Genomic DNA, 17,954 nt, shown 5'->3' with positions numbered 1-17,954 from the left:
CCAGGAAGGAGTGTGAGTGGCCGGGAGTATGTGTGGCCGGAAGTGTGTGTGGCTGGGAGTGTGTGGTTGGGAGTGTGTGTGGCCAGGGAAGAGTGTGGCGGGAGGGAGGCCCCTGCTGCCAGCCCCCTCTCTGAGACCCTGAGCAGTCAGCAGGAGCTGTCATGTCCCCTCAACTCTGTGCTTGGACCCCCGGAGTGGCGGCTGAGTCACCGAGGACAGCCCAGGCAGCAGAGGCTCAGGGCACAGCCAGCCCGAGGCCAGAGGCTCGGCACTGCAGACACCCCTCTCACCACCCCAGCTCCGTGTCTCCAGGAAGCTGGCACACCCCGTGAGCTCCATGGCACTCCCCCAGCCACCCACTGGGTGTCAAGACATCCAGAAATGGCAAAGCAACTGGGCAGGATCCAAGCCCCACCCCCACTGCACCCCCACGCCACAAAGGCGCAGCCCTCCCAGGCTGACTGCGCCCAGCTCTGCTCACCAGGTTCCTGGTCACACCACCCACACCGTGGCCACTGGGAACTGGGGCTGGCCAGGGCCCGGCATGCAGCCCCCCGTGCCAGGGCCCAGCCAGGCTGCACCTGCTGAGGTCACAGGGCAAAGAAGCCCCACCCCCGCGCAGCCAGGAGCCAGCTCAAGGCCTAGCAAGGAAGGCCGGCACTTGCCCAGGCTGCCCAGCGCGGCCATGCTGAGCACACAGCTGGGCCGCGGGGGGAGGCGACAAGAGGCAGTGTGGACTTCCAGCAGCTTCTTTATTGAGGATACATGGAGTGGTGGCCGGGTGGCCCCCGAGCATGCCTGCCAGTGGCTGTCCCCTGTCAGCTGCTCTTGCTCTTCGAGGACCAGATCTTGGACAAGCGGAACTTGGATTTCTTCCTCTGCAGGCCTGGGGTGAGGGCAGGGGTGAGGGCAGGCAGGAGTGAGGGCAGGGGTGAGGGCAGGGGGAGGGCAAGCAGCGGTGAGGGCAGGGGTGAGGGCAGGGGTGAGGGCAGGCAGGGGTGAGGGCAGGCAGGAGTGAGGGCGGGGGTGAGGGCAGGCAGGGGTGAGGGCAGGCATGGGTGAGGGCAGGGGTGAGGGCAGGCAGGAGTGAGGGCAGGGGAGGGCAGGGGGGAGGGCAGGCAGGGGTGAGGGTAGGGGTGAGGGCAGGGATGAGAGCAGGGGTGAGGGCAGGCAGGGATGAAAGCAGGGGTGAGGGCAGGCAGGGGTGAGAATGGGGGTGAGGGCAGGGGTGAGTCCCCCCTTCAGATCCAGGGGAGCACCCTAGGAAGGCATCCCCACAACCATTTCAGATGCCAAGGACCACAGAGGACTCCTGCTTCAGCTGAGCCAGCCTGGCCTCCCTCACCCCTGCCCCGGGCCCTCCCTCACCCCTGCCCCGGGCCCTCCCTCCCTCACCCCTGCCCCGGGCCTTCCCTCACTCCTGCCCCAGGCCCTCCCTCCCTCCCTCACCCCTGCCCCGGGCCCTCCCTCCCTCCCTCCCTCCCTCCCTCACCCCTGCCCCGGGCCCTCCCTCCCTCCCTCACCCCTGCCCCAGGCCTTCCCTCACCCCTACCCCAGGCCCTCCCTCACCCCTGCCCCGGGCCCTCCCTCCCTCCCTCACCCCTGCCCCAGGCCTGGACGTACCCAGGCTCTGGATCATGTTCTGCAGCACCTGGTCCTCCTCCTGTTCCCTAAAACAGGACCAGGATGGTTAGGAGGAGCAGCAGGCTCCTGGGCTGCCCAGTCAGCTGGAACGGGTGCCCCTCTCCCCCAGCAGGGTCTGTGCTGGCCCCAGGCTGCTGAGGACCCCTGAGTCACCCAGGCTGAAGTGGGGCGGCTTCCAGGCAGCTCCTGGCTGCCCACCCAGCCCCCGCCCCCACCTGAGCCGGTCCTGGTCCAGGGAGTCGATGATGTCACTGCGGTCATTCACCGTGCTCAGGTACTGCTCCAGCAGCTCCTGCTCCTGCCGCCGCTCCCGCGGGGACTTGAGGCCCTCTGTGGGGACAGCGGGGGACAGCGGCCTGGGTCAGCGCCGGCCCCACCCCACCGCCCGGGCTCCTCCTCCACTGGGCGCCCAGGGCGCACGCACCGGGCTTGGCCATCAGCTGGCGCAGCTGGTCCTGGATATCCAGCTGTTGCTCCTCCAGGCGCTGGTCCTTGGACCTGCCGAGGGAGCAGGTGGGAGGCCAGGTCAGGCGGGAGGCGCTGCCTACCCCCACAGGGGTCCTGGGCCGGGCTGGAGGGGCCGCCCACCCCCATAGAGACCTGGGCCGGGCTGGAGGAGCGGGAGGCACCATCCACCCCCACAGGGACCCGGGCCACCCATCCCCATGGGGGTCCTGGGCTGGGCTGGAAGGGCCGCCCACCCCACGCCGGCCAGTCTCACTTGTACATGAGCTCCGACTCCAGCCGCAGCAGCTGCTGCTTCTCGTGAATGAGCTGGAACCACTCCACCATGAGGGCGTCCTCGGTGGCATCTGCAGAGGGAGCCAGGCTGGGCTCGGGCCACCGCGGGGATGGGCAAGGGGAGGCAGGCACTGGGCTGGGGGTGCCGGGCTCACTCACCACCCTCGGCCGCCCGTAGGCGCTTCTCCAGCTCTACGCCCCTGAGCTCCAGTGCGTCCAGCTGCGCCTCGATGTCCAGCTGCTGCCTCTGGATCTCCTCCTCAGGGACATAGTCAGGGTGCAGCTGGGGATGGGCAGGGGTAAGACAGGGGAGGGCAGCGAGGGGCCGGTCCCCCCACTCCCTCCTGGCCACTCACCCTCACTGGGGAAGTCACCGCCGGGCCCAAGGACCTCCCTGCAGATAGAGAAGTGGCAGCGTGGGCTCCAGGGCTGTTCTGGCCACATGCGGGTCACCCTGGGCCCAGAGCTCTGAGGCCCCACCCCCTGTTGCATGTCCCCACCCCAGGTCGGTGGTACCAAACCCCTCATTAGCACCAGGGGCTCCTTCCAGCCCCACGCATGAGGCCTGGGTCCTCCAGGTCCCCCCCACTCTGGCTCCTGTGCACCCCAGGCTGCAGTGCGGGGGCCACCTCCCACCCCACCCCGGGGCCCGGGCACCGGAAGGACCTGCACTGGTCCCCGAAGGGGGCTTGTCTGGCCGCTCCTTCCCATGGGCTCGCTGTCCCAAGGGCTCAGGCTGAAGCCAATCGTCAGAGATGTCCAGGCTGGGGGGCACGGCCAGTCGGCGGCGGCGGCTGGGGGAGGGAGTTGCAGTGGCCGGCGGGGGTTGCAGAGCAGCTGGAGAGCGGGGACAGAGCCATGGTCAGGCCAGCATTGCTCCGTGTGTCCCCAGCCATGGGGAGGCAGGCCCCTCACCCAGCCATGGGGAGGGAGGCCCCTCAGGACCCTGTGCCTCTTACCTGCAGGGCTCATGGGGGTCAGAGTGACGCGGGTGCTCCCCTGGGAGTCCCCCGAGGCCCTCCTGGAGCTGTCCCTCCTGGGAACATGGCTTCCTGGTGGTGTCTGCGGCTCCGGACCCCTGGGCAGGTGGCAGGGGGTCAGCTCCACACCAAAGGCAGGCCCACCAAGCGAGGCTCACACTCATGAGATGGATGCTGTCCCCATGGTAGGGGACACCCAGGAAGCACCTGCTGCCCTCCCCTCAGGCCTGAAGCCCCCTGCCCACCCTCACCTCGGGGCTGGGTTCCTCCGGGCTTCCACGGGCCTCAGGTGGGCCCGCCACCCCGCAGGTCCGTCCTGGCCTTCTGGGCCTGGGGGAGGAGGTGCAAGGGCAGGGTGAGGCGAGGTCTGTGGGGAAGGCTTGCCTGCAACTGCTACTCCCGGCCCCCAGGAGCCCCCAGCCAGCTGGGCACATTCTAGGAGCTGGGCTCAGCCCCCTTGCCCACCTCCTGTCTCCCCACTCCAGCCCTCTGCGTGTCCCCAAGGGTCAAGCTGGGGGTGTGGCTCGGCTTGGTGTGGGCGTGGCTCGGCGCGGGGGGTGGCACCTCCAGGCAACCCCCCACAGGCTCCAGGAAGAGCCTAGGCCACAGGACAGGAGCCACAGTGGCAACAACGAAGGGCACAACCAGGGCAGCCATGGGAGGCGTGGTGTGGCTGGGCCAGGGGGCATGGCCACCCTGCACATGGGCACGGGGGATAGAAGCAGGAGGCAGCCTGACCAGGAGCAGCTGGGCTGCAGCCCACCCCACTCTTACCCTGAGCTACTGGGGGCTCTGGCTTCGTCCCCGTGGGCACAGCTGTGAGACCCCCGTGTGCCCGGGGTGTGGATGTCGCGGAGGAGTGGCCCACACTGGGGGACGCCATCAGCTCTGCCTTTCCAGTGGGAACAGGGGTCCTAGAAGGAGGCAGCGGCCTGGCTGGGGGGCTGGCTTGTGGTTGTTCCGCTTTGGGTTGGGGGTCTGGGGCCGAGGAGGCGGCTGGGAAAGGCCTGCAGACAGAAGCACAGGGGCCAGCCTGGGCTGGGGTCCACTCCTCGCTGGGCCACCAGGTGACCCCTAACCTTTCCCCACTCCAAGAGTGACCTTATGAGGTTGGGGCAAGCCCCCATGCGAAGGTGGGGAGAGGAGCCTTCAGGAGCTGAAGAGGGGGCAGGGTGGGGACAGCTGGTCCTGCCCCCACAGGGGCTGCGGCCACACTCAATGACCACCCACAGCCTGTGCCGCCATCTCCTCCCTAGATGGGCAGGGGTCCCCAGACCTGCCCACCCCCTTGGCCTGGGCAGTGATCCGTCACCCACCTGGCAGACACCTGCATGTCAGTCCCCGCCAGTCCTGGCAGGGCCTTCTTGAGAAGGCTCAGTGCTCGCTCCCTGCTGCTGTCACCAGAAGCAGCTGGGTGGGTACTGGTGACCATGGCAGTGGCCGTGGTACTGATGGCCGTGGCCTTGGTGGTGGTGGCAGTGGCCTTGGTGGTGGTTGTTGAGGCCTTGGTGGTGGTGGTGGTGGTGGCCATGGTACTGGTGGCCATGGCCTTGGTGGTGGTGGTTGTGGCCTTGGTGTTGGTTGTTGTGGCCTTGGTGGTGGTGGTGGTGGCCGTGGCCTTGGTCGTGGTTGTTGTGGCCTTGGTGGTGGTGGTTGTGGCCTTGCTGGTGGTGGTCATGGCGTTGGTGGTGGTAGTTGTCGTGGCCTTGGTGGTGGTTGTCGTGGCCTTGGTGGTGGTGGCCATTGTGCTGGTGGTGGTGGCCGTGGTACTGGTAGCCATGGTCATGGCAGCAGTGGCCGTGATCCTGGTGGTGATGGCCATGCTTGTGGCAGTGGTGGCTGGAGGCTGGAGGAACCTCTCTCGGGCTTGCTGGGTCCTGGACGCCTGCAGCCTCCAGCCTGGGGCCCCCGCCTCACCTGAGGGCTTGGTCGGGAGAGTGGCCTCTTGTGCTTTGGGGCCTGGTGGCACAGCCGGGCAAGGATCCAGGGACAGGGGAGAGGCCACCACCGCTGTGCCCTGGGAAGGTGACTTCCAGCCAGTCGGGGAGCTGTTAGCCACACGCACAGTGGTGGTGGTGACTGTCGGGCTGAGGGGGCTGGGGGTGGCAGCCCGAGAGGCAGCTGCACGGGTCCGTGCGGGTTCCCAGGCTGCCCTCAGCCCGTTTGCCTCCTGGCCCTTCCTCGGGGTGCTGGGGGACCCAGTGTCCATGGGGATGGCCGCCTGCTGCCCGAGAGCTCCTCCTGGCACTCGGGAGCCAGGAGGGCTGGCTTTGGCATGCTGGGCGGCATGGGTGAGGCTGACGGACTCCCCGGTGCCTGGGTGCGGTGGCTTCAACCTGCAGGGAGAAGAGCAGGCTGTCGCTGCTGCTCCACGGCTCACGCCTCCCCAGAGCACAGACCCACGCAGGGCTGCTCTGCGGTCAGCCAGTCACGCGTCAATCCTCTCCAGCCGCAGAGCTGCCAAGAGCCTCATGGAGTGCGGACAAGCTAGCCACCCGCACACGTGAACACGTCACCCACCCGTGGGAGTGTACACGCATGGGAGAACATGTACACACGTGGGCATGTGTGGGCACCTGCGTGCGGACACGAGCCCACGCACAGGTGGAGGCCCCACCTGAAGCAGCTGCGGTGGAACAGCTTCCCGTCGGCCAGGTGCCGCTGCACCAGGTGCACGTGCTTGCCGCAGATGGCGCAGATGCTGCTGAGCAGGCCCTGGGGGAAGCAGGTGCGGGAGCCACTGACCCCAGGTGACACCAGGCTCAGCCACCCACACCCGGGCTCCCCCACCCGGCCTGCCAACAGCCAGAAAACTCCACTGGACAGACAGGAGAACCAAGGCTGACTCCAAGCAGGCCCTGGGGGGGGGAGGGTCTGGGGAGAACTTGGGGTGTCCTGTGTTCACTCGGTCTTGTTCCCACTCCTCGTGGGCCGAAGAGACAGCCCGGGACCAACAGGGGGTGCCAGTCCCCTGGGAAGCGAGGCCCACCAGCACCTCCACCCTGGGCCCACCTGCACGGTGGCCTGGTCTCAGCCTCTGTGCAGTGGGCATCCCCAGCCCACCGGGCAGGACCCCACAGAGCCCCCTACCCTCTGGTGCTTACAGACTTAGTGGCCGGGCCCTCCTCCTTCCTCTGGACCACAGAGTTGGTCCTGCCAGGGGACGATGGGGGCCCTCGGGCAGGGGCAGGCGAGGTCGCTGTGGCCAGCTGGGGTAGTGCCTTCTTTCCTGATGGTCCCTCGGCGGAGCCCTCGGGCGCCCGCTTCACACCAGCAATACCCCCAACTGCAAGATACGGGGTCGGGGGTGGGCCCAAGGCTGGCTCCCACGGCAGGGTGGGAACTGTCCTCGGGCAGGGGAGGGGCAGAGTGGACGCCTGGCCTGGTCAGCTCTGCCGTGCGTGTCCCTGGGGCAGCGCTGGCCCGGTGCCTGCCCACAAGGACTCCGGGGATTTCTGAGGTCTTGAGGAGGAATGTGGGGTGGACGGGAGCCCAGGGCTGGAAGACGCTGAGTCAGGAGGGGAAGGGTGAGGGACCCCGGGCCAGAGGAGGGGGTGCAGCAGGGAGGCCCAGAGCCCTTGCAGCAGGACAGTGCCCTGACACAGTCCCACGGACCCAGCACAGGGCCCAGAGTAGAGCAGGGCTGGGTGCCAGGCCAGGGGAGATAGCATGCACGGGGCTGGCAATCATGGAGACAGGGTGGGCAGGGCTGGTGGCCACGGTGGGCAGGGCTGGTGGTCACAGTGGGTAGGGCTAGTGGTCACAGTGGGCAGGGCTGGTGGCTGTGGTGGGCAGGATGGACAGGGCTGGTGGCCATGGTGGACGGGGCTGGCGGGCAGGGTGGAAGGGCTGGTGGCCGCAGAGCCCAGGAGCCCGTGGGCAGTGCTGGTGGCTGTGGTGGGCAGGATGGACAGGGCTGGTGGCCAAGGTGGGCAGTGCTGGTGGCCATGGTGGACGGGGCTGGCGGGCAGGGTGGAAGGGCTGGTGGCCACAGAGCCCAGGAGCCCATGGGCAGTACTCACTTGGAGAACGTCCATGGAAGTAGTTGTAATACTGGGACACGTAAGTTAGGATACTTAGCCGGTCAGGAACCTTCAGGGCCACCATGTCCTCGGCCTCCAGCAGGGCAGGGATGCCCAGCTTCTCCTCAGCCACAGTGAAGGCCTGGGGAGGTAGGCAGGCACCGGCTTGGCACCAGGGAAGGGTCTGAGGGCCGGAGTGTGGGCCTACAGCCCTGGCCAGGCCCTCACAGCACCCCAAGCCCTGCACAGCCCTGTCCACTCTGGCCTGATCCACCGGGCTGCCCGGCTCTCCCCGGGGACAAGCGGGGACCCAGGAGTGGCTGGGCCCTGGGAGCCCACGCCACGGGTCGGGGAGGGCTGAGCAGACACAGAGGGCTGAGCAGGCACAGAGCACCTGTGCACGTCTGGGGGTCCCAGAGCCCCCCAGCAAGGCTGTCCTGGCACCCACAGCCCCCTGGCACAGCTGCCAGGCTGCCCAGGACCCTGCTCACTGACTGACTCACCTACATGGGCCAGGGCCAGGAATCCCACCCACGTCCCCTCCTCAGGCGGAGACCCCCCAGCTCTGCCAGCCCCTATACTCACTCGGAGGAGACGGTGCAAGGGCCGAGAGCTCCACTTGCCCGCTGTGGCCAGGCCCTGGGGCCCCCAGCTCTACCCTCTCCCCATGACCCAGCGTTCAGAAACTTCTCTGGGCGGAAGGTTATGCCCTGACCTAGCCACAGCAGCTTCTCCTGGCTTTGAAAGCAAGACTCCAAGAGCTCGCTGCTGCTCCAGGGCCCTGCTGCCCAAAGCCCCGGGAACCCCACTGCCCCACTGCTTCACTGCCCCACTGTCCCCAATGCCTCCCTGTCCCCACTGCCCCGCTGTCCTTACTGCCCCGCTGTTCTCACTGCCCCGCTGTCCCCACTGCCCTGCTATCCCCGCTGTCCTCACTGCCCCGCTGTCCCCACTGTCCCGCTGTCCCCACTGCCCCGCTGTCCCCAATGCCTCCCTGTCCCCACTGCCCCGCTGTCCTTACTGCCCCGCTGTCCCCGCTGTTCTCACTGCCCCGCTGTCCCCGCTCTCCTCACTGCCCCGCTGCCCTGCTGTCCTCACTGCCCCGCTGTCCCCGCTGTCCTCACTGCCCCACTGTCCCCGCTGTCCTCACTGCCCCGCTGTCCCCACTGCCCCGCTGTCCCTGCTGTCCCCATTGCTCCGCTGCCAGAAGCCCCGGGGACCCTGACCTCCAGTCCTGTCCAGTGACCTCAGACAGGCTCCTCAGAACCTCTCCTGCTGCAGCCCACCCAGCCAGCCCCGAGGGGCTGAGCACACCTCCATGCCAGCAACACAGCCCAGCCTGGCTTGTCCCGCTGGGGACCCAGGCCTGGGAGCAGCAAGGGACCGGGCTACCCTTCTGAGCTGGTGCTGCTGCAGGGCCCGGGCGCATGGTCTGTGGCAGGGCCGGGGTGCATGGTCTGTGGCAGGGCCGGGGCGCATGGTCTGTGGCAGGGCACGGGCGCATGGTCTGTGGCAGGGCACGGGCGCATGGTCTGTGGCAGGGCCGGGGCGCATGGTCTGTGGCAGGGCCGGGGCGCATGGTCTGTGGCAGGGCCGGGGCGCATGGTCTGTGGCAGGGCCGGGGCTGCCCTCACCAGCTTGTTGTTCTCATAGATGTCTTCCTTCCTGAGCTTGCTGAAGTCCCTGCAGGAGAGAACACGGGTCCACAGCTGTGCCACGAGCCTAGAGGGCGTCGGAGGCCCAGAGTGGGCAGGGGGCTCCCTCCGAGAAGCCCTGCCCCACCTGCCCCGGGCACAAGGGACAGAGGGCAGGCCCAGGGCAGGCTGGGCCCAGGGCAGGGGCAGAGCACACACATGTGAGAAGCGGGCACAGGCCTGGCCCCAGCTCTGCAGCTCTGGGACCCGGTGCCCGGGGCATCACTGGCTGCCCTCACCCCCAGGGAGGGACAGTGCCTCGGGCCGCAGGCTGGACACACAGGCACATGAGCACACCTGCACACTCAGCCACAGGGCTGCAGGCCAGTCTACACAGCTGAGCTTCCCTGAGTGACCAGGGCACAGCTGGCCCTCAGTGCCCGCAGGTCCCCAGCACCGCCCCCGCCCATACACAAGCTCTAACCAGGACCCAGCCCTAGCCGCCGGTAGAGACACCTGCAGTTAAACGGGGATGAGTCGGGGCGGCGGCCAAGGCCCGGCTTGGGCACCCACTTCTACGTCAGAGTCCTCGCTCTGCTTCTGTCCACTTCCTGCACACCCGCGGGGGACCCTGAGGGAGCCCCGGCTGCTGGGGGCCGCTGGGGAGTGAGACACGGATCTCTGTGGGGCTCCCTGCTGCCACCCGGCCTGGGTCCCATCCACTCGGCCCAGCTCAGACCTCGGGTCGGGATTTGAGCCCAAATTGCAGACGAGCAGACTGAGTGTGGGGCAGCAGCCCAAGACCACCATGCTCCTGGGTGGACAGACAGCGGCAGCCACCCCTGCCCCAACTCAGCTAGTAGAGGAGGTGGTCTCTCCTGCCAGCGAGCCAGTCCTCCCGGGGCGCATGGAGCCAACCCTCCGGGCTCTCCCAAGGTTATTGGCCACTTGAACTGCAACCCCTGTGAGAGACGCCAGCCTGGCAGGGCAGAACAGCACCTGCCCCACCTCCGTCCTTCCTTCCCACAGGCTCAGCACTGAACGTCGGGAGCTGCGGGCCCCAGGGAGGCCCCTAGGACCAAGTCCAAGCCGGCTCCTGGACCCTTGAGGCTCCTAAGGTTGCGTGTGGCCTCCATGGCTGGTCCACGGGGAGCAAGGTCCACCACAGGCTGGTCCACGGGGAGCAAGGTCCACCACAGCTCCCTGCCTCCCAGCCCAGCCCAGCCCACCACCCTTGACCTGGGTTCAAGCAGTCCCTGGGCCCACAGACCCTGTCCCAGCCCTGCCTGCTGCCTGGTCGGGCAGCTCCGATGACCTGCAGGTCCCATGAGCAAACTGAGTGCCCCACACTGTTTGCTCATCTGTAAATCGGGCCCAAATCCTGATCTGAGGCCTGACCTGGGCTGTCAGACCGCCCCCTCTCTGCCTCACCCAGGCGGTCACCTCTGTCCCAGCTGAGCTTGGAGGCCATGCCAGGACAGTCCGATCTGAGGACTGAGCCCCCAGACAAGTTCAGCACAGCCAGCTCCTAGCCAGAGGGGCCCGCATTCCGGACAAAATGCCCCAGCATCCTAACCTCCGGGACGCCCCACAGGGATCCTCTGAGATGCAGGGGTGTGGCCAGTGTCCTCCGGCTGCCCCCGGCTCCCCTGGGCTGTGTGCCCCCTCTGTTCTGGAAAGCACTGGGGGGAGGGGGCACTTGGTCTCCTCATTCCCAACTCGCCACCCGTCCTGTCCATATTTATTTATTCAGTTTATGTATTTGAAAGGCGGAGTAGCGGTGGGCAGGCCTCCCCCGGCAGCCATGGCTGGTTCAAACCATGGCCGGGGCCCAGGAGTGCCAGCTAGTGTCTTGCGTGGGCTCCCGGAATGCTAACCGCAGCGCCCCGGCAGCGCCCCGGCAGCGCCCCGGCAGCGCCCCGGCAGCGCCCCGGCAGCGCCCCGGCAGTGCCCCGGCAGCGCCCCGGCAGCGCCCCGGCAGCGCCCCAGCCTCTCGGCTGCTACCACACAGCCACTGCCCCGCTGTTGCTTGCTGAGTAAGATTCCTGGGGTACAGGGCTGAGCCTGTGAGTTCAGGGGTCCACGAGGGCCTGCTGCCGCTCAGGGGGTGCGGGGGGTCCGCCTTGCGGCCAGGGAGCCCCAGCCCCTCTCTTCCTGGCAGGCCATCTGTCTATCCGTCCAGGGGATGCTCTCCCTTGCCGACATCCCGGAAGGGCTGACCTCATAAGGCTTGTTTTCTGGAACAAATTACTGCCTCGGGGGCACGGGAGGGCCGGGAAAGTCCCCCGGCAGAGCAGGGACTTTTTCCAGGCCCCCACAGCACATCTGGAGTTAATCCTACCAGGAAGGGGGGAGGGGAGACACAGAGGTGGGCAGGACACACGGCAACAGGTGGGCGGCACGAGGGTGGTGGCGTCCAGAGGGACCCACAGGGCCAGAAGCTGCTGGGAGAGGCCGGCCAGCAGGACGGCAGTGTGCGGAGGGGGCCAGCAGAGCCCCAGCTGGCCGGCCTGGGCCGCCCACGGAGCAGGGCTGCACCCCTCCCGCCTGCCTCCTGCTCCAGCACGCCTGGGCAGGGAACAGGAGCCTTAGTGTCCGCCAAGCAGCTTCCTGCCGACCGCCAGGCTGCGTGGGAAGGTCAGCCGCCTCGGCCGAGGCCCAGCTGCCTCTGGAGCTTCTGGCAGCTCCCTGCCCCCCAACAGCAAGCAGTCTCGGGGACCACTATCCCAGAACCGCCATCTCACTGCCCACTGCCTAGGCACACCGGGCAAGAGCCTAGCCCATTCCGCCAAGACAGGCTCAGCGCCTGGCCCCTGGCAGGTGTGGCCTCACCCAGGAAACATGCCCTGTGGGCAGGTGCCTAGAATGGCTGGTTGAGCCCAGGGCTCGAGTGCTATGCCAGGCCTGGCTCCTGACCACACCTCCCAGGTGCTGTCCAGCCTGGGGAGCCGCAGGGGCACATGTCCAGGTCTCTGCCCTCCCATGAGCCGCCGGCCAGCAGGGCAGAGGCAGTGCTGGGGTCTCGGCGCCCCACCTGGCTGGCTTGGTGCCGCAGGCTTGTTCCTTCCCAGCCACTCCCTGTGCAATGGCAACACCCTCAGCACGGAGCAGGAAGGACTAGAACCAGACAAAGGGCAGAACTTCCTGGTGGCAGCCGGGGGACAGGATGTCCAGGCTCCTGCTGCCCTTAGGTCTCAGGAGTGACGGAGGGACATGGCCAGCCTTCAGCATCCCCGGGGGGCTGGAGGACAGGGGGCCACCAGGGCTGTCCACCTTCACACGCTCCTCCCCCAGGGGCCCGGCTGGCAGTGGGGACAGAGGAAGCCCACTGCTCTGAGGCACCGTGAGCCGCAGCTCCGTCCCCCTCCAGCCCGCTCTGAGCAGGGCAGCAGAGGGGACACGCGTTGTGGACAGCCCTGCTGGGGGCCCTGGTTGGCTGGTACGGCGGACAGCCAGACACCCAGTGTCTACAGGTGCACCCATTCTTGGCTGCGGAAAGTGAGTGCGTGGCAACACACATGTGTACACGCCAGACCCTGTACACACCCACACGCTGGGCCCAGCACACACACACACACACTGGGCCCAACACACACATACACTGGGCCCGGCACACACATACACATGCACACGCAGGGCCCGGCACACACACACTGGGCCCAGCACACACACATGTACACACCAGGCCCGGCTCATGAACACACACATGCAAACCCTGGCCCAGCACACGCACATGCAGGGCCCGGCACACACACACACACACACACAGGGCCCGGCACACACACACATACATGCACACCCAGGGCCCGGCACACACACATGCTAGGCCCAGCACACACACACACACACGCACACGCAGGGCCTGGCACACACACACACAGGGCCCGGCACACACACAGGGCCCGGCACACACACGCACACACAGGGCCCGGCACACACACACACACAGGGCCCGGCACACGCACACGCAGGGCCCAGCACACACATGTACACACCAGGCCCGGCTCATGAACACACACATGCACACCCTGGCCCGGCTCACACACACGCACACACAGGGCCCGGCACACACACACATACACGCACACGCAGGGCCCGGCACACACACACTGGGCCCAGCACACACACACACACACAAGGCCCAGCACACACACACACACGCACACACGCAGGGCCCGGCACACACACACTGGGCCCGGCACACACACACTGGGCCCAGCACACACACACACACACGCACACGCAGGGCCCGGCACACACACACACACACGCAGGGCCCGGCACACACACACTGGGCCCGGCACACACACATGTACACACCAGGCCCGGCACATGAACACACACATGCACACCCTGGCCCGGCTCACACACACAAGCACCAGCCTTGACCCTGGCACAAGTGGGCGCAGATGGACATTCTTCGGGCGGGAAAGCCCCACCTCTCCCTGCGAGGCTGCTGCGGCCCCTGGGGACCCCCACGCGCATCCACGCCAAGCCCCTGAGGGTGATGGCCGCCGGGCCCCCTTGGTGGCTCCACACGCGCGCTCCAGGACCTCAGGGCTGGACCCCAGCTTTCCCATAGGCAGCCTGGGGGACTGGACGAGGCCTCAGTGCACCCGTCTGCTCCTAGGACAACCGCTCCTCCAGGAGCCCGGGCTGTGGGTGGCCCGGCCGCGAGCCCAGCCCTGAGGTCCAGGCGCCCAGCTCTCCCTGGGCAGGCACGCTGACCCCGGCCACCCTGGGGTGCCGCCCGCCCTCCGACGGCCGGGCAGCGTGCACTCACAGCAGATCGGGCCGGTGGCGGTGCAGGATGGCACAGAAGGCCAGGCCGTCGCGGAACGACGTGGTCATGTTGGTGATGTCCACGTCTCGGTAGCCCTCGCACTGCTGCCGGCACCATTGCTGCAGCGCGCGCAGCGCGGCCATGCGGGCGGCGGGACCCCGGCCGCTCCCCGGGCCTCACGGGCGCCGGGCTCCGCTCCCCGGGCCTCACGGGCGCCGGGCTCCCGCTGGACGACCGGGCCTCACGGGCGCCGGGCTCCCGCTGGACGACCGGGCCTCACGGGCGCCGGGCTCCGCTCCCCGGGCCTCACGGACGCCGGGCTCCCGCTGGACGACCGGGCCTCCTCCAGCCACGCCCCCGGGCCTCCTCCAGCCACGCCCCCGGGCCTCCTCCAGCCACGCCCCCGGGCCTCCTCCAGCCACGCCCCCTGCCTTCTCCAGCCACGCCCCCGGGCCTCCTCCAGCCACGCCCCCACGCCGCGGAGCTTCGGGATAGGCCCCAGCCGACCAGGCCCTGTCCCGGATAAACCACGCCCCCGCGCCGCTTCGGCAGACCAGGCCCCGCCCTAGGGCTGTCAGGCCCCGCCCCGGCCCCGCCCCTGCCCGGGAACAGGGAAGGAGCCGCGGGAAGGGCCGGGCGGACGGACACGCGGGCGGGCGGACGGACGGACGGACGCCCCGGCTCCCCGTTTGCTCCCCGGACTGGGAATCCCGCTCGTCCTCGGCGCCTCGCCCCCCTCCCCGGAGTTAGAGGAAGGCGAGGCTGCCCAGGCAGGGCCTCCTGCGGGGCTCCCCGTCGGGTCCCACTGCCCAGCGCCCGGGGTGCCCTCCCAGCTCGCACGGCAGCGGTGCCCGGGGTGGAGACCAGCCCCGAGCCTCGTGACCATGGCCGTCCCCCGCTCCCGGCCGGGGACAAAGGGCATGGCCCAGCCTGCCGAGAACCTGAAAAGCCGGTCAGGAAGTGGCAGCCCTGTGGGAGGTGGCCCCGACACCCCCTGCCCGCTCCGCCCTCCTCCCTGGCCGGGCCAGCCCCGGGCTCCCCCCCCCCCCCGGCAGCCAGGTGACCAAGCCCTTCCCTGTCGCCAGCCGGAGCTGGGTAAAGTCCTGCCCTTATCGCTGCCACGCCACCGACGCCAGCAGCCGCGGGTCCGTGGGCCGAGGGCGGGCGTGGGCCGCGGCCCCCCCGACATGACCGACCCCTCCCTGACCCTTTCCCACGTTGCCTCTGGCCAGATCTCACCCCTTGGACTGTGGGTGCCAGGCGGGGTGCCCGTCCTGCACTGCCCTCACTGGGTCCAGCCCAGGTCCGTGACACAGGGAAGTCCTCCCGTGCCCTCGCCCCACCTGTCCCCTGCACGCCGTGGCCACTTGCCAGCCCAAGCCACCTGGGCTCTGTCCCCTGGATTCATTTTTGCTAGAAAGGCCTCGCCCGCTGGCCCACTTGCCCACGGTGCGGGTGGCAGGGCCCTGGAGGGCGAGCACCTACAGATGCCCTCAGCTGATGCCAGCAAGCGCTTGCTGAGCTCACAGGCCTGGTCAGCACCAGCCCCCACACCATCCCCGGGGAGGGGGCATCTCAGAGCCGCCCCTGTGGTCTGACCCCACCTCCCTGGACGTGCCGCTGCGCCCTGGCTGGCAGCCCCGCCGGCGCCCGGGCTGGGGGGCCACTGCGTCCTTGCTGTGGCCCCAGGTCCCAGGAAGGTGCACGGGGCACACGGACTGTCCACAGCCGAGTGACCCCAAGGCCGTGGCGGGAGGCTCACTCACCGATTAATCAGGCCCAGCGAATGACGCCGACAACGTGTCTACACGATGCCTGGCGTGTGGCTGGCACGCTCTCACCCCAAGCTGCTCCTCACGCGCCAGGCGCTGCGACCGGGCACTCCCGCCGCTTGGTTATTAACGGCCTTCCTGGACGGCGGCGGCCTCCGCCGCACACAATGCACTATAAATATTTGATCCAGCATCGCGGTCCGCCATCCATCATTTATAGCGGGTTACAAAAACATTATAAAACATTTACCGCACATTTATAGATCATTTCGGCTACCGCGACGATGTGTTATAGATGCATTATTAATCCTGCTCATGCCTTTCACGGGAGCCTCTTGGCGCCGGGCCTGGCTGCTCCAGGCCTGCCCTCGTGCTGTGTGTCCCTGGCCGGCAGCTGTACCTCTCTGTTCTCAGAGCCCAGGGCTCAGGTGCTGCTCCTTCACACGGCCCTCATGCCCCTTTCTGTACCCTCTTCCCAGCTGCCTAGCCAAGCAGCCGCCCCCAGTCCCGGCCTGTGCTGGAACCCTGGGCGCGAGCCAGAGGCCCTGCCCCACCCAGCTCCTCTCTGCGTGGTCAGGCCTGCCAGGGCTCTGCTCCCCACTCCGGGACAGGGTACTTCTGCCCTGACCCCCAGGAGCCAACTTCGGGGGGCTCATCGTTCTGCCTGCCTATGGGGCCTGGAGCCCCCAGCTCTCCCGGAAGAAAGCAGGGGGCAGAAAGAACACAGGGCCAGGACCACCAGGGCTGCTCCCACCCGCTGCCCCCACCCCAAGGCGGGGCCCCGCTCCCGGCCCCCAAGTGAGTGGGGGGGCACGGGTTAAGGGTCAGGGACTCCCAGGGCAGAACTGCAAGTGACAGCAGCACAGACAAGGGCCAAGGCCGCCTGGCCCGGAGGAGGCTGGAACGCCCATACCCGGGGCCCCTCCACACCTGCGAAGAAACAGGCCTGCAGTGGCACGTGAAGTCACTGCCTGCCATGCCCTTTGCACCCAGCTCCCTGCTCCCAGTCTGGGAAGGGCGTGAGAGCTGGCCCCAGCCGGGCGAACCAGCAGGTGTAAGCTCTCGGGCAGGTCCCTTCCAGGAGGCAGGTCCTTTCCAGGGAGGCTGGCCCCTTCCAAGGAGGCTGGTCCCTTCCAAGGAGGCTGGTCCCTTCCAAGGAGGCTGGCCCCTTCCAGGGAGGCTGGCCCCGAGCTCTGTAGCCTTCCCAGCAGGGCTCTCCTCCGACGGCTGCTGCCGACCTGGCCAGCCAGTCAGTGCTGGGCCTCGCGGAGACGACTGGGGGAGAGGCCGACCCACAGCCAGGCCACAGGCCGGCCAAGGTCCCAACAGGGAGGGGAGCCCCAGGAAGACACCACAGCAGTGTGCAAGCCTCTGCCCTAGCCTGAACAGCCTGGAACCTGGACCACTGTGTGGACACCTCCCTGTGGGTGGAGGAGAGAGGAGGGGTGCACGTGCAGGGGTGCAGAGCTGCGGGTCAGGTCCAAGTGCTCCCGGCTCGGACAGTGGGATGCGTCACCAAGCCAGCCACCTGGGGCGGGCAGGAGCCCAGCCCAGTACTCCACCCCTGTCCACTGCCCATGCGCAATGTGCCCACCAGGGCTTCCCCGCTCCGGGCCTGCAAGGTCTCCACTAACCGGCCACAGCTCGGCACTGGTGCAGACAGACCCCAGCAGAGGCAGGGTGACCAAGGCCCATCCCATGCATGTCCTGGGTTTCCCCCAAGGCCAGTGCTGGACCAGCCGTCTCCTCAGCGGTCATGCCTGCCCTTTAGCCCTCCCGGCAGGCTGTGCAGTGCCCAGGGCTCTGCTGGGCGGCTGCATCTGACCACCTGCCCGAGGCCTGAACACCTGCGGAGAACCTCCCCCGAGGCACCCATCCCCTCCCCATCCCCCCCCCCCGTGCCCACCTGCAGGTGGAGTCAGGTCTGCTCCCACCTGCAGGTGGAGTCAGGCAAGCAGACATAGGGGTGTCTGCTGCTAGCCCCATGTGCCCTGTGCCAGGGACACAGAGGCAGGTGTGGGTATGGGAGAAGCCAAGCGTATACTGGGGGCCTGGGGCAGAACGGCAGCTCTGTGTGGAGAGGGGCTGCGCTGGGCACTGCCACCCCATTGCTGGCTGTCTCTCCAAGTCATCGCCATGCAGCCTCTTGTCCCCCACCCCAAGCCCTGCAGCTGCAGGGGTGGGCTGGGCAGACGTGAGACCCTCGGGGAAGGTCATGGGCCCCCAGCCAGGGCGCTGCTGCCGACCTTGGGCCCTGGGCAGCGCCTGTCCGTCCTCTAAGCCACAGTGCCCCCTGGTGGCCTCCCCAGGCCCAGCACGAGTGAAGCCAGCCTGGGCAGCCTAGGGTCACGTCCAGATGCCAGAGGGCCTTTTGGCGG

The 17,954-nt window shown here is 68.3% G+C and overlaps 1 protein-coding gene across 1 annotated transcript; it reads right to left on the bottom strand.

Moving 5' to 3' along the window:
• Nucleotides 1-818: 818 nt before the first annotated feature.
• Nucleotides 819-13,947, bottom strand: MICALL2 (MICAL like 2). Its single transcript, XM_040989968.1, has 17 exons — nucleotides 13,805-13,947; nucleotides 9,022-9,070; nucleotides 7,388-7,529; nucleotides 6,470-6,651; nucleotides 5,983-6,146; nucleotides 4,682-5,701; nucleotides 4,140-4,372; nucleotides 3,617-3,695; nucleotides 3,345-3,463; nucleotides 3,052-3,222; nucleotides 2,742-2,779; nucleotides 2,545-2,668; nucleotides 2,366-2,456; nucleotides 2,069-2,142; nucleotides 1,860-1,974; nucleotides 1,624-1,670; nucleotides 819-886 (listed from the first exon to the last, which is right to left on the bottom strand). Exons 1-17 carry the CDS (start codon nucleotides 13,945-13,947, stop codon nucleotides 819-821), a joined length of 2,859 nt encoding a protein of 952 aa, XP_040845902.1.
• Between the last annotated feature and the right edge of the window lie 4,007 nt (nucleotides 13,948-17,954).

This window comes from Ochotona curzoniae, unplaced genomic scaffold, assembly GCF_017591425.1.
Source record: "Ochotona curzoniae isolate NIBS_2020 unplaced genomic scaffold, NIBS_Ocur_1.0 contig_54, whole genome shotgun sequence".
Taxonomy (NCBI): domain Eukaryota; kingdom Metazoa; phylum Chordata; class Mammalia; order Lagomorpha; family Ochotonidae; genus Ochotona; species Ochotona curzoniae.
The sequence above is the reverse complement of the archived record's forward strand: the minus strand, read 5'-3'. Positions and strand labels throughout refer to the sequence as shown.

Excerpts from the sequence above, each read along its gene's own strand:
- MICALL2 (XM_040989968.1), bottom strand. The coding sequence starts at position 13,947 with ATGGCCGCGCTGCGCGCGCTGCAGCAATGGTGCCGGCAGCAGTGCGAG. Across the intron at positions 6,147-6,469 it reads AGGGCCCGGCCACTAAGTCT|CCCGGGTGTGGGTGGCTGAG; the intron begins GTAAGCACCAGA and ends CGGGTGGGGGAG. Across the intron at positions 5,702-5,982 it reads TTCCACCGCAGCTGCTTCAG|GTTGAAGCCACCGCACCCAG; the intron begins GTGGGGCCTCCA and ends TTCTCCCTGCAG.